This window comes from Dreissena polymorpha, chromosome 1 (genome assembly GCF_020536995.1).
Source record: "Dreissena polymorpha isolate Duluth1 chromosome 1, UMN_Dpol_1.0, whole genome shotgun sequence".
Taxonomy (NCBI): domain Eukaryota; kingdom Metazoa; phylum Mollusca; class Bivalvia; order Myida; family Dreissenidae; genus Dreissena; species Dreissena polymorpha.
In genome coordinates, this window is record NC_068355.1 from 17,833,633 (window position 1) to 17,849,834 (window position 16,202).

The window sequence follows — 16,202 nt, forward strand, 5'->3', positions numbered from 1 at the left end:
TTTGAACTGACAGTTTGTTGTTGGTCTTATCAGTTAGTGTGGACTTGTAAGCCAGGGGGTTGATTGAAGGCAAACATTTTGTGCTGAACATAATTGTCGCATCTGATAAAAGAATTGTAATTAAATTATGAGGGTATATTCATACCCTCCCAAGACAGCTTGATAATACTTAGTCTGGTGTCTATATATGTCACTAATGAGAAGGTTCTCCTCTTTTCTCCTTACTGTACTGGCTCCTTCTCCCGTTGGTCTTAGGCTCATATCCACAGCATGTTTATCTACATTACTATCCTAATTAGTTGCAATTTGGTTGATTTGAATGCATTTTCCATAGCAGAGGACTATTAATTATTGCCAACTTTGCCCTTATGAATTGAATTAAGGTAACTCCTATCAATTATTGCCTGTCTTCCAAAGACTGTATTAACCATATTTCTTTGATTTGGTTAAGATTGTTATATTCATAGTAAGAATTGTATTATATTATAATATATATATGAGCTGCAATATGTGAAAAGGGGGTTTAATGTATGTATGTTAAGTGTCATCCCAAATTTGTCTGTGCAGGCTAATCAGGGACAACATTTCTCGCCTAAACTTGATTTTTGCTAAGAACAGATTTTCATGAACAGAAAAATATCATAAAAGCGGTAAGTGTCGTCCCTGATAAGCCTGTGCAGACTGCACAGGCTAATCTGGGAAATACTTTACACACATGCATTTAACCCCTTTTTCACAGAGCACGGCCCATATTAACATTATCCAATCAGCTGTTGTCATTCATGTCACATGACAGTCTAATATGGCAGATCCGCAAAAAATATTTTAAATAATAACTCGCTTATTTTGAACATGCGTATGATTACTTTCTAAATACACTCTGAATGCTTATTTCTAGACAGAAAATGGTGTTTACTTTAAGTGAAGTGAGCACTTTCCTTGGTTTGACGTTGTAGTAAAAATATTAAACAAATTGGACATTGAAAATATATTAACTGTTTTACAGAAAATCTTATTTGCATATTTTGTGAAGCATTTAGCATATAATTTACAGAGCATTCAGAATGTAAGTATAATAAGTGTTATTATTGTTTTATTAGGAACAACTGATAGAAAGTGGACCATCCTCTCCAGCCAATCAGGTGACACCTAAGAAGTCACATGACCAATTACAGCCAATCAGAAAGGAGAAGAGTGACAGACTTAGGCAGATGGATGTTCCTCAAATTGGTAACTATCATACCATTATCAAAATTACAAAGTAATCCTTATCTAATAATATTTTTTGATTATATTCTTTATGATCATTTAAGACATTTTGATCATCTTCCTTAGCAGAAATCAAGGCTGGAGTTACACAGGGCTGCTTTCTTGGTCTCCTATTATTCCTTGTACATATATTTGAAATAGTAAATGACATTGAATCTCATATTAACTTATTTGCACAGGACACTAGTTTACTCGTAGTTGTTGACGCTCCAAATTCTGCAGCCGCGGTTTTAAAACGCGACATAGACAAAATTGCACAATTGGCCAATACTTGGTTGGTAAAACTTAATCCATTGAAGTCGGAATCACTTGTTATATCATGTAAGAGGGACAAACGCTAACATTTTTCTAACCATATGTATGATACATCATTTCCCTCAGCATCAACATTTAAAAAAAGCTTCGATTTTGCCTTGACACGAATAATATTCTTCATGTTTATTTGACCAATTCTAAAACTCCAATGTTGTATGGGATAATTGTACGATGTATGAAAAAATATGAGTTAGATAATATTCAAACTGAATCTGCCAGCATTGTTTTCGGCTGTACCCACCTTGTGTCCTCAAAATAAACCTGACTGTATAGGGAAACTTAGGACAGAATTGAGTTTTGCCATTTTAATAACATAGTCAAAATTTTGGCACCATTTCCCTTTGACAATCCATAAGCACTGGGACATTTCAAAAGGTTGCTCCCATGATGAAGTATTTTTAACACACTCTATTTTTAGCTCGGCTATTTTCGGAGAAAACCCGAGGTATTGTCATAGCCAGCTCGTCGTCCGGCATGTGCCATGCGGCATCCGCCGTCCACGTCGTGCTGAAATCTTGAAATTTTGCTCTAAAATCAAAGTGCTTCCACCTACAACTTTGAAACTTCATATGAAGATGCACCTTAATGAGTTCTACATGCCACACCCATTTTTGGGTCACTAGGTCAAAGGTCAAGGTCACTGTGACCTCTAAAAAAATAATCTGACAAGCTTTCATTTATTCAAAACTTCACCCGCAGCCGAGAGTTGGCACCCGTTATGCAGTGCTCTTGTTATACACGTTTTTATGCCCCTGGATGGAATGATCGGGGGTATATTGTCTGTCATTCTGTCTCCAAACTTTAACCTTGGTTAAACTTTTGCAATAATGAATAACTTTTGCAATATCAAAGATAGCAACTTGATATTTGGCATGCATGTGTATCTCATGAAGCTGCACATTTTGAGTGGTGAAAGGTCAAGGTCATCCTTCAAGGCCAAAGGTCAAATATATGGCTTTAAAGTGGCGTCAAAACTTAAACCTTGGCCATAACTTTTGTAATATTGAAGATAGCAACTTGATATTTGGCATGCATGTTTATCTCATGGAGCTGTACATTTTGAGTGGTGAAAGGTCAAGATCATCCTTCAAGGGCAAAGGTCAAATATATGGCTTCAAAGCGGCGCAATAGGGGGCATTGTGTTTCTGCTAACACATCTCTTTTTTATTCATGTCCTCTTTTCATTTATGTACACTTATTAAAACCATAACCATAAAGTTGCATGTTTTTGTTTTATTTTTACAATTATAAAGTTATAAAAATGATATTGCAGAAATCACCAGAGAGAGCAGTGTTGAAACTGATTTCTATAAAAAGCAGTCAGCAAAGATGGATATGCCAGATACCTCAAAATCTCCCAAGCTTCCAAAGGATCAAAGTCCTGCTAATGACGCTAAGTACAGTGCAAAAATGGACAGCCGAGATGGCTATCGGGAAGACCCTCATGCTGGAAAATCTAATGATACTGACAATATTGCTAAAAAAAAATCTCCAGACACAAAGTCTCATCCAAATGCCAGTAAAAACTCTAATCCCAGACAATCTAAGAGTAATAGTCCATCAAGAGCTGGACAGCACTCGAGAGAAAGTCCCCGCTCTCAGAGCAGTCCAAGAGAACGGGATGCACACAAAGAGCATAGTCCAAGAACTAAACATAAAGAGGGCCTGAGTCCAAAGGTTAAAACAAAAACTTCGTCTGGTACTGCTGTCACGGATAGTCCCACTGGTAGTCCTACGGGTTGGTCCAGAAGTCCGTTGCGATATCCCGATAATGTTGAATCTCTAGAGCTTTCAAAACTGTCCTCAATTGAGAAAAACACGAGTGATTTGAATATTCCTGAGTCTGATGATGATTCCATCACAGGGGAGATAAATCCTCCAGTGGATGACAACAGAATTCGTCTGTTTGTGGCATTATTTGACTATGATCCAGAGACCATGTCTCCCAATGTGGACACACTAGATGAGGAATTACCGTTCAGAGAAGGGCAGATCATCAAGGTAAAGTTTACACATTCATTGTTATGTCTGTATTGACTTTTCAAGTTGTAAATTCTTTGTTTTGTTGTGAATGTTGAATGGGGAAGCTGAATAACATGAGTGAAAATGTTTGCTATAGCTGTGCTTATATTTTCTCTAAGTAGTTTCACTTTAGTAAAGTTATAATTGTTTATAAAAGGAAATTGTTTTTTCAAGCAAGTACTATATTGAACATTTTTATCTTATTACATATCGCTTGTACAAAGATGCTGTGAAAACAATGCATTTATATTCAGAATAATTTGCTTGAAACACATGAAATACAAGTAAGATGCCTGTGTGTCTGCAGGTGTACGGTGACAAGGATGCTGATGGGTTCTACCGGGGTGAGTGTGCGGGGCGGGTTGGGTACATCCCGTGTAACATGGTGTCCGAGATCCAGGTGGATGACCCAGAGCTGGAGGAACAGCTCCTAAAGGAGGTGCAGAGCTCTGAGGCAGCCAGTGTGGGGCTGGACCAACATCTCTCAGGTAACCTTCATCTCTCAGGTAACCAACATCTCTTATGTAGCCAACATCTCATGTAACTTACATCTGATTCTCTCATGATCCAACACCTCTTAGGTATCCAACATCTTTAAGTTAACCAACATCTCTCAGGTAACCAACATCTGTTTTGTACCCAACATTTCGTTGGTACCCAACATCTCTTTGGTACCCAACATCTCTTTGGTACCCAACATCTCCCAGGTACCTACATCTCCCATGTAACCAACATCTCTTATGTAACCAACATCCTCAGGTAACCAACATCCTCAGGTAACCTACATCTCTCAGGTAACCTACATCTCGAAGGTAGCCTACATTTATCAGGTAAGTCACATCTCTCATTTACACAAGATCTCTTGAGAAAACAAGCCAGCATTTCACAGGTGCACATTTCTGGAGACTTTTATCCACTGGTCATTAGAAGATCATGAGTGCAATCTAATCATAGGACTGTCATAAGACTAGGGGTTGATTTATCACAATGTTTGAGATTTATGACTGGTTTAGCAGTCTTAGTATCAGTGTTAATATTTACACTGACTTCAAACCTTCAGGTCTAGCATTATGAAAATATGAATTAAACAGTTTTAAAAACATTTTTTTTGGAAGCCACATGAACTAATTTATATTTATATTCTTCATGTGAATAAGTTTTGTGACATGGCGAATACTCTTCATTTATTGATGTTTTCTGCATTTCAGCTTCAGAGAAGTACTTGAAGCCAATCACATCCAATGGAGTGCATTCTAGCCCCCGGTCAGCCAACGCAGGGTCAGGTGACATAGTTGTGCGGCGCATGGTTGCCATGTATGACTACGACCCACAGGAGTTGTCCCCCAATGTGGATGCTGAGGTGGGTCACATGTCAGTGGCGTTGTTAATCAACATTAGAGATAGTATGGATGGGCTTTGCAAAATATTTGAAACGTCACTCATTTGATTTCTTGGTGTCTGTGGCTCAAATGTAAATAGAATGGCTCTTAAAAACCACTTTGAGATCAGGAGAATATTTGTTGCATCCATACATATTAAATACAGGTTATGGTGTTTATTATAAGCTGTTATGAAATTTAATAAATAAACATTTATTTTGAAATAATATACATAATTTCTTTTTAGGTGGAGTTGTCTTTTAAAGCTGGTGATATAATCATCTGCTATGGTGAGATGGATGACGACGGTTTCTACATGGCAGAGCTGCATGGTCAGCGAGGCCTGGTACCGTCCAACTTCCTGCAGGAGAGCGGGGCCTCTGACGAGGAGCTCCTTGACTCAGTCAGTGTGATTACCCCATCAAGGTCAGGAGAAAGTATCAACACCTCGGACTCAAGAAAGTCTGAAAAGTCTGAGAATCTTGATCATAAAGTAGGTTGTCTGTCTGGTCATGTGACCAGGTCACATGGTTGCATGTCACCCTCCCAGTGGCTCCATCTTGTGGCAGACTAAACCCCACCTTTTTGGTGTTTCCTGAATTTTTTTGCATTTGTAGTATTTACAATTAAAAACATACATTTAACAGTCAAATTTTCATTTCTTTATTTCTCATAATTTATTTGTCAAGAGTTTTATTATTGTACACATTGACAAGAAGGCTTGATCACATGTTAATATTTCAGTATTGTGGGAATACAGATTATTTTCGACGATGATGACTTTGAGTGGTATTTATATTTATGTGTTTCGTTAACTGTTGAACAAGGGTCATCTGTTTTATTTGCAAAAAATGGTTGATGTTACAGTGTTTTGAGGGTAAAGCGTATACAATTTTGTATTTAACCTTTTTGTGGGGTCCCAGTTATTGCTGTTGAGTACTATCATGGGTATGAGCAGTTTGTGGGTCATGGGGTCACGCTATTGATTTACCTTATGGGTAGCTGTTCGTGGTCTCGAAGGGACACACAAATTATATGTGACTGGTTGCAAGTTTTAAGTTATTAACTAGGTTTTTAACCAGGTTTTCCGAAGGAAAAAACTGGTTATTAGATTGGCGAATGCGGGCGGGCTGGCTGGCTGGCTGGCTGGCTGGTGGGCTGGCGGGCGGGCGGAACAAGCTTGTCCGGGCCATATCTATGTCGTTCATTGTCAGATTTTAAAATCATTTGGCACATTTGTTCACCATCATTGGAGGGTGTGTCGCGCGAAATAATTACGTCGATATCTCCAAGGACAAGGTCACACTTTGAGTTCAAAGGTCAAAAATGGCCATAAATGAGCTTGTCCTGGCCATAACTATGTCATTCATTGTGAGATTTTAAAATCATTTGGCACATTTGTTCACCATCATGGGACGGTGTGTCGCACGAAAGAATCACGTCAATATCTCCAATGTCAAGGTCGCCACGACTAAAAATAGATTTAAAAAAAAAAAAAACTTACAAAGGGGGTTAATTTTGTTTGTTCATTTCAAAAGTTCAGTTTGAGTTTTCTCCCTTTATCAGATTTTTTTTTCACAATGAAAACCTGGTTTTGTGACAATTTTGTCCCTTGTTTGAAATTAGTACAGAGTTTAAAAAAACACGTACAGAATGTAACAAACCATAATTTAGAATATAATACTTATAATATGTATAAAGTAAAAGATATGTGCATACTAAATTGTATTGTGTTATTCAATAACAGTGCCATGTTTGATTTTAAAAACAAAACTTTTCTCGTTTACAATTACTGCATTACTAATTGTACATCACTTTTAAGTAATACACAAGTGCATGAAAATTTCATTTTTCCAGATAATTGCTTTTTGTCTTTCACAGCATGGATGCTTGTGCATGACACTTAAGTATTTATTTGTTCGCATCCTTCAAATGATTATTTGTGCAATTCGATACAAATGTAAAGCAATGAAGATATTGCTTTAAACTCTGTCTTTTTGTAATGTTCTGTGTAAAGTGTATTGTAGCCTACTTTCTCCATGGAGCCACTGATCTATATATTGTATGACAGAGCCTGCTGTTTCACGTTGCACCTGTGTTGAGCTTGCACTTGTTTGGTACCATGCAGTTACTCTTATTAAGTTGACTCCATTCTGAATCAGTTCTGTTACATACAATTTTTCTTTGGTTGTTTGCATAGAAATTTAGATACTTGCTTCAATGTAAAATTTGTAAGTGTCTATTTATTCTTGTAAGTTGCAAAAAAAAATTGTGTTGGTGGGGCAATCAGTTTTTACTTCAAACGTTTTGAAAATGAAAATTGAAAAAAAAAGTTCATGTGACTACCTGTTATTCAGTGTTTGCTATCACCCGCCATAGGCGGAGGGATATTGTTTTGGCGTTGTCCGTCCGTCTGTCCATCTTTCTGTCCGTCCGTCTTTCCGTCCGTCCGTCCAGAGCCATATCTTGGAAGTGCTTTGGTGGATTTCATTGAAACTTTGTATGAGTATATATATATGGATAAGATGATGATGCAGGCCAAATGGCATTGTACACCATCTGTTAATAACGGAGTAACTGGCACTTTGTATCTTGAGAAAATGCTTTTTTGAGTGTCAAATATAACACTTTTGTGTCCAGAAGCATATTGGCGGGGGATATCAATTCAATGAACTTGCTTGTTTGTATGCCATTGACATCTTGATGCAGAAGGCATGCAGTGATTGCCCTGTCTGTAAGTCTCTACGTCTGTGACAAGAGAAGATTTCCTTCTCTGTCAGTCTCTACGTCTGTGACAAAAGAAGTTAACCTTTTTCTATACACCCTACACTTTCGGTGTTGGCTGCTTAAAATTGTTGATAATTGCCAGGTTTTTGAAATATTACAATTTTCTATCTACCTTTGGATTTATAACAATTCATATTGTCTGTCTATGAAAGTTAAGAAAATGTTTCATCTTCCTTAAGCGCTATAACTATTTGCTAAATTTCTTGTGTACTTGCACAGTTATTGGTTATGACCAATCTACTATCCGCCCATATCAGTGTAGGTCACTTCAACCGTAACTATGATCTACTTGTTGAACAAGATTTTACCATTTTTGTCTAGAACCAACACTGGTTTCTATAACAAAAGGGTTACTTACACAGTTATAGTTAAGGTCCATTTCCTTTCTACCCATATCATCCAATCTTCCTTTGACCTTGACAGTAGCATGTCTATCCGTTGTATCGGCCCTCTTAATGAAAACATTCAAATTTTGGAAGTGAGAAAATACAAAAACACGCATGTGTTATATGTCAATATAAAGTTAAATGTGTATTCATGGACATAACAACGAAAACTGCATTTAAATCGACAATGTTTTCACAAAATACTGTCTAGACTATGCTCCCTTTAGTAATCTGTTTCATGTACTGACCCTCTCATAGTATCGGCCCTTCTGATTGGTTGTTAAGATTTGTTACTATGTGCACATGCTTGTTCTAAAAATAGTAACTTAATGGAAAAATGAAACTCTTGCTCATTTTGTTTTTAAAATAGTTTAACATTTTATTGCAAAATAAGCGGCATATAACACATTTGGTAAAGCTACTATTAATAAAATTAAAAAAATACTTATGTGTGTGTTACGTAATTTTCAAATCGTAGCATCACCCTGGAATATACATGACCTACTTTCAAATGAACACCGGAAATCATAAGAATATTCGTTATAATAGTCAAGGATAACCATCAAATTAATTACAACTTCTAAAATTTGAAAAAACATTAATTTTCCAGCACTTCTTGAACGTTTTTCGTAAAGGGACAATACCATGAGGAGGGCCGATACTATGAAAGTAAGGGATAGGCTGTGTCTATGGAAAGACTGTTGATGCTTATAACCATGAAGAAGCCATCCCTGTCATCCAGCCTTACTTTGACCTTGATCAAATACCAATTTGATGTGAAACTTAATTTAATTAAAACTGGCTATTCTTTGGTTGCCTTGACTTAACTGTTTTTTCTATCAACAACACCACTTTCTAGAGCACTTGGATATGTACACTGTTGTTGATTCAAACCATTGCAATCCCCCAATAGAATTCAACCACAGTGACTTTGATTTAATTAGGACTAAAAATGTCAAATGGACTTACCTGCACCCACAATGGGCATGTGTGTTTACCAAATACAGCATTTGCAGCTATTTTATAACAGCTATTTATTCCTTCTATTTTTGACAAGGATAGAAAATTTAAGCGAAAGCGAGGAAAGTTTGCTATGAGAAGATGGTAAATAGATGATGATCTTTGATAATGGCTTACATTTTGCAGTGGATTGTTTGCCTAAAAAATATCTGTTCTGTAGAGAATTCGTTTATGGCTTTTCTGCAGACTGATTAAAGCAGTGTGACTTGAGCCGCTCCATTGAAAGTATAGTTTCTGGAGGGGAACAGTTTTCGTTATATGACTACTGCAAAATTTTTGTAGCAACAACAAGCTCACAATTTTGTCAAATTAGATTTAATTTGTTCTGATGATTTTTTAATGAGATTTTTGCCTAGTTTGAAAATGGTTTTGGTCCATGTGAAAACAAGGCTGTTAAAGATTAGGGTAGTTTTTTCGAACATTTCTATAGAGAAACCATGTACCAGTTAGATCACTTTACTTTCTTAGGGACCTTAATGGCCTTGGTTTAGCTGTGACGGAAGTCGATGCACTGCAGTACATAAATATTTGGACAATTATTGGTTGTTAAGAAAAATATATTCATATTTTTGGATAATGCTTAAATATCAGAAACTGACAATTAGTGTAACTATAAAAATAAAGCAATTAAGAGCGGTGTTGTTGTGGTGTTGTTTGGATGTTAAATTGTGTGCCTTTTACGCTGTTATTGTTTTTTGTAGGATCAAATCGAGATAGTTTGCTTTAGTCAAATATTGAAGTTAAGGTTACAGTTACATTAACTTCCATGCTTAATTAGTACTTTTTGTTAAATTCATGGAAATGTTATGGTACGTTTCTTACACATATTATGGTGAATTATTTCATTAAGAATCATATGACAAAAATAGTGTTTACTGGTATATATATCCAGAGGTTTTCATCTTTTGAAATCACCTTTTGTCAGTCATGAGTCATCAATTCTTAAGAGGTCACTTTTTTTAACTTGTTAAAAAAACATGTCCCAATTATATCTCTGAGTTCCAAACTGTGTCAAGTAACATCACATGTAAGCAAAGTTGTGAACACTCTAGGAGTTTAATTGATTACACCAACATCATATAACCTGGTTAGAACATTTGCAATTATATCTTGGCCAATTATTTAAAGGGTTCATGTGGGTCAAAACTAGGTCACTAGGTCAACTTGAAGTAAAAGCTTGTTAAACTGCATTAATCACACATATTGCTAAAGTTTCATGAAACTTTGTAGAAAAATGTGTCCCAATGGTGTTACGAACCTGGTCATTATCAATATCTTTGGAAGTTTTTGGTATTATTAATAACACAGGTGTGCGACCTAGGGACTCAGGGCGCTATTGTTTTGTGTTATTTGGTATATTTCTTAATATTGGCATACTTTTAAAACATTTATTTCTCTGTGTATTAATGTCTGAAAACAGCTTGGTCTGTATATTGGTAGTTAAACAAAAGAGTTATTTAAACAAAGTCATTTAAATAACCATATTGTATTATGTGTTTGATTACTTTTTGATAATCAAGAGTGCTTATGTTTCGTTGGATATGAGCTGTTGTTGTACCAAAATTAACTTTAAGATAAAAGGAATTAGTATGAAATGTGTGGATAACCTGAGTTTAGACATGCTATTCAGTGCTGTGGGTGTATGTATGTAAGGTGTGGATTTCTGGCATTTTGATGTTTGTTTACAATGAAATGATACTTAATTTGCATTAACACTGCTCATTATTTGGTGTTTTAACTTATTACTTTGTTTGTAATATTTATTGTCATTGTTAAAGATATAAATTGATGTAAATTGACATCAAACTTAACAATCTACAAAATTATTATTAATAATGCGAACTGTATTCTGCTAGGCATATTTAAATGAAACTTAGTCTTAATAATTGCAAATAAGAAAAAAAGCCATAGCAATATTTAAAGTATTATAATATATATTTAAATATAATTACCATATAAATTAAATTATCTCAGAAAGTATGTTTTGTTTCATGGGAAATATAAAAAGCATCTACATTAACCTTTTGTTCACCTAAATTTTTTCAGCAACACCACACAGACCATCAGCATCCCCAGCAGCAACAGCAGTCAGCGTCTGGTCACCGTGAGGTCAGGGGCTCTCCAGGGGCAGAGCTGGCAGACACCCAGCCGGATCAAGTGACTCGTGACCACCAGGTTGCTATTGACAACCATGACATTGGAATGCTGCGCCCACGATCGCTGACACCAGAGGAACTGAAGCAGAAAAAGAAGACTGGAGGAATTTTCTCAAGGGGAAAAAACATTTTTAAAAAGTTGACTAAATAGCAAATGTCGGATTGTGAATATATAAATCAATTAATTAGACGGTGCTCTGATTTTGTATGAAGACTGTTTCAATTAAATGGCATCTTTGTATAGGTGGGACAACTTGAACTGACTTGCATTAAAACGCTCTCAACATTTCCACACTTGATATACTTTTGGTTGTCGTTTTTCTGTTGATACCAAAGTCTTACATGGTTAATGACACTTTTTACATTTTCAATGATACTTTTAGTTTGACTTTTTTTCAAGTTAATTGCTGTTCAGAAAGTCATGTGTATGAAGTATATTCATATAATGCATTATGCTTATCCTCTATTCCTATAACTTCGTGCAGCCCTATAAGATCGTGTACTTTTTTATGACGTAAACCTCTAAGCAACATTCGAACGCACGTGCCCGAAAACTATTCACTTATGTAACGCGAGAATTTCCACAGCCGATAAGACAACAATCATGAGGAAAAAACAATAAATATGATATAAATTGTCCGTTTTTCTGACCTCGTTCCAAAGAAATAGCCTAAACAATGTTTAAAATCTGCACATTTCCTGCACCAGACGGCTATGTTTGTCAATGTTTTGATCGTAAAATGTTGTAAGAGTAGTTTCCCTTGAAGGCCCGTCTTGAATTCGTATTGTGCTCTCTGTACTTTGCATTACAATACGATTAAAGAATGCTGTGTATGCGGAAAGTTTTACCCCCAAATGATGACACGAGACCATACGTTAAGATCGTGGCCGGCCTAAAATAAAGGTTCTCGCTGCGTCAATTTAGGATTTTGTCACAAAACAACTGTCATTAGAAGGGGTGACAGCCTTTTATGCCCCCATTGTGAATAGAATTTTATTAAGCTACATGTATTTTCTGTTAGTAAATACACTTTATCTAGACCTCTGAATACAGTTATCACATTTCATATTTTGTTTTTATGAAGACCAGTATTATTTAAACCAATATTTTCAATACAGTTTATTCACGAAATTCGTCTAAAACAACACATATTTAATACAAATAAACACTTATTCACAAAAACATATATCGGTTATTATAAACACATGACAGGGCCTCGCTGTGACGTCATCAAAATCGATGCACGATCTTATAGGGTAATTCTGTGTGACGCAGACTAAGATATACATGAATGTTTAAAGGTACGTTACTCCATTATTATTATTATCAACCAACATATTTCAATCGTTATTTGTTTAACAAAAGATAAATCATAAAGTATATATCAAGTTTAGTTATTGTCTAATGAATTTTCATGAATGATATGCCTTTGAAGTTTAAGGTGCACGAACTTATAGGTTTAGAGGCTAACCCTTTCAGCGCTGGAACCGAATTTTAAAGGCTTTTGCAAACAGTTTGGATCCAGATGAGATGCCACAGAACGTGGCGTCTCATCAGGATCCAAACTGTTTGCTATTCTGATAGTATTCTTTGAAAAAAAAAATCGAACAAAATGCTAATTTTAGAAATTCAGCAGACGACATTTTAGCAGACTAAAAATTTCCCAGCATGCAAAGGGTTAATGCCAATACAATGTATTGTTAGGTTGTGCTAAAATATGTGTTGTGATGCTGGCAATCAAGCAGTGTGTGATTCAATTAATGGAGTAATGAGATCATTGAAAACATCTGCTGCTTGTGTATCTCCAGTACAGTTAAATTATTTTTATGAGGCCTGCTCTGTGGAATTGGGATTTAACCCTTTCAGTGCGGGAACCGAATTTTGAAGACCTTTGCAAACAGTTTGGATCCAGATGAGACGCCACAGAATGTGGCGTCTCATCAGGATCCAAACTGTTTGCTATTCTGATAGTGTTCTTTGAAAAAAATCGAAGAAAATGCTAATTTTAGAAATTCAGCAGATGACATTTTAGGAGACAACAATTTCCCAGCATGCAAAGGGTTAATGCATGTGCATCGAGTGTCGACCAAGATTAGCATGTGCAGTCTGTGCATTCTAAACAGGGACAACACTTTCCACCTAAACTAGATTTTAGCTAGAAGAAAATTTATTTAAATGAAAAATACCTTAAATCCAGAGTGTTGTTCCTATTTAGCCTGTGCACACTGCACAGGCTTATCTTGGTTGACATATTATGCACATGAATTAAACCTACTTTTCACAGAGTGCGGCTTAATTATATTTGGCTAAGCTGCCATATATATTTTAACAGTTAGCTTTAATGTAAGTTACCTGTGGCTTCCATTTAACAATGTAGAAGTAGCTGTTATCTTTTTTTAATTATGAGGCAATTGGAAAATTGTGGAAGAATGTGCTAAAAACATTATACAACAAATATAGATACATAATAATCTTATTTTGTCAGTTTTGCAAAAGAAATGTAGGTTTTTTAGTATACATCATATGTGGAATTTTCTAGTATTGGCATTATAGAAGTATGTGTCAATGTTGTTGTCTATTGTTGTTGAAAGCTGTTCTTGTCTGTGCCAGTAGTATTCATTGTTCCATATGTCAGTGCATTTAAGAAAAAATGAAAATGCATCATATGTATGAGTATATTTTGATAGATTTGAGTGGATTGTTTTTTTGTCGCAAGGTAATGCAAGATGTTGATGTTAGCTGAAAGTGTATTTTTTGTATTTGTACTATATCTGTCCATAAAGTATTACTTTAAAGAAGCAATACAATATTACGAAACTGCAAGTTTGTAATTTAATAAATATTTATAAATATGTATACCTTAGAGTTAATAAAAATGTGCTTATGCCCATGCTTGGCAACCTTTTGGTACCAGATTTATTTCTTCATTTTTGTTCGAAGCTAAAAAACGTTTGAGGATTTTTTATTTGTATCAACAATACTTTTATCACACATTGTTAAATAACTGCAGTGAAATAAGCTTGCTTTTTTATATCAACATGGTAGTGTTGAGTATGGGCTATGACACACTTATAGAATCTCTGGCCCCATTACTCAGGTCTCAGTCTTGGTTTTATCTTAAATAAAAATTCACTGTCAAAATGCTTGAAATATTATAAGCTTTTCTATCAATTGGCTCATCATTTATAATGAACACTAAGGCTGAGTATGAGACTGTTTTTAGTCGTGGGGCCTGGACATTGTGAGAACTTTACCATGAGTTCATGGCATTGACTGGATCTGTGATATTTTTGAAATCGTGTTGTAGTAACTGTATGTATTACTAGAGATTTAATCAAGCTGTTTGGACTTTGGCTTCATTGTAGTAAAGTTTATTTATTTTTTAATCTGTTAGGAATATAAAGTATAGTTTACCATAATGCTTGTTAATCTTTTAAATTTTAGGTTGATATTTGCTGTTTATAAATTTAGAATTATGTAACAGTTTTTGAGTCAAATTTTAGTTTTTTTTTAATATAGCTTCATGGTTTACACTGTTAATGTTTAATAATTATTAATGCTTATATTTATTACTTCATGAATTTATTTCTGCATTTCATGTAGTAAAGCAAAGAATGAGGAGCAAGCGAAACAGTGAGAGCCATGTGATACAATACTGTTGATGTATATTTTGCAATAAAAATCAAAATTAGACAAAGCGATGCTGCTACCATTTCTATGGATAGCTTTTTAAATTTATAGATTGATTTGTTGTACAGGGAGCACACAATAGACTTGTTTTATTATATTTACATATTGATATTCATTTGGTTGTTTATTAAGTGCTGTAAACATGGGAAAATAATGTATTTTATTAATGGGAGAGTTTATTTGAACTAGTTCTGTGTTAAGAATATTATATAATGGATGTTTACTAATTGCTGAACATAATCTGTTATATGTATATATTTTTATATATATGTATCTGAAACAGATTTTTAGAAATTAAAAATTACATTAAAAAAAGGAAGTTGAAAGAGCTCAGAATTTATTCTTCCAATGTTCATGCATGTATACATCTTGTGTTCTTATAAAAGTTTGGGCATAGAAACCTGAATTAATATGAGTCATGTTCTAACAAATACCAAATATATGAAAGCATTTAACAATTGTTTTTGAGTTGTTCATTGTTGACAAAAGCTTTATGTATAGAATTAGATATTTGATGTTTTCACATTCCAAGCTACCCTGTGTACATGTATTGTGACAGTTCATGACAGAGTTATTGTGACAGGTCATGACAGAGTAATTGTGACGGGTCATGACAGAGTAATTGTGACGGGTCATGACAGAGTTATTGTGATTTACATGTATTAGGATTGCATGTTTTATATTTATGTATAATTGATTATGTCAAATGCTTGCCGAAGCATTTAAGAAAATAAAATTATTTTCATAACAAAACAAGAAATCTGTTCACTTGTGTGTCCCATCATCATGATTGTTCATAGATCTGTGCTCTTGCTTACACTCCAGACATTAGTTTTATATGCTGATAATAAATCAGAAAGTACACTGATATTTTTACTAAAACATAGACACTGGTACACTTTTTTTGTCACTGCAATTTTCCAACTCACTTTGAGGAAGATTCTAGGGGAATAAGTTGGTGTTCTGCATGCATGTTTCTACAGATTTTAGTGCTAAGTGAAATATTAAAAATATAAAATATGTCTAATCAGATGACATATGGTAGCAAGCAATTATGCTTATTATGCCACCACCCAAACCAATCTATTGGATCTATTTATACGGGCAGCATATAATGTTGTGTAGGTCCAAGATACCATCTGTATGGTGAACAACATATACCACTTCTTATATTGCA

General features: G+C 35.0%; 1 protein-coding gene across 11 annotated transcripts in view; it reads left to right on the top strand.

Moving 5' to 3' along the window:
* The window catches only part of LOC127872828 (RIMS-binding protein 2-like), a 185,902-nt gene extending 170,117 nt beyond the window's left edge, over positions 1–15,785 (top strand). For 10 of the 11 annotated variants that reach the window (XM_052416251.1, XM_052416297.1, XM_052416277.1 and 7 more), the window contains 6 exons: positions 1,101–1,230; positions 2,858–3,585; positions 3,914–4,094; positions 4,815–4,966; positions 5,233–5,478; positions 11,225–15,785. In XM_052416251.1, the coding sequence (XP_052272211.1) occupies positions 1,101–1,230; positions 2,858–3,585; positions 3,914–4,094; positions 4,815–4,966; positions 5,233–5,478; positions 11,225–11,485 (1,698 nt within the window). In that variant the 3' untranslated portion in view covers positions 11,486–15,785. The remainder of the gene's footprint in view (positions 1–1,100; positions 1,231–2,857; positions 3,586–3,913; positions 4,095–4,814; positions 4,967–5,232; positions 5,479–11,224) is intronic. The other variant, XM_052416287.1, reaches the window with a different exon arrangement.
* Positions 15,786–16,202: the final 417 nt, after the last annotated feature.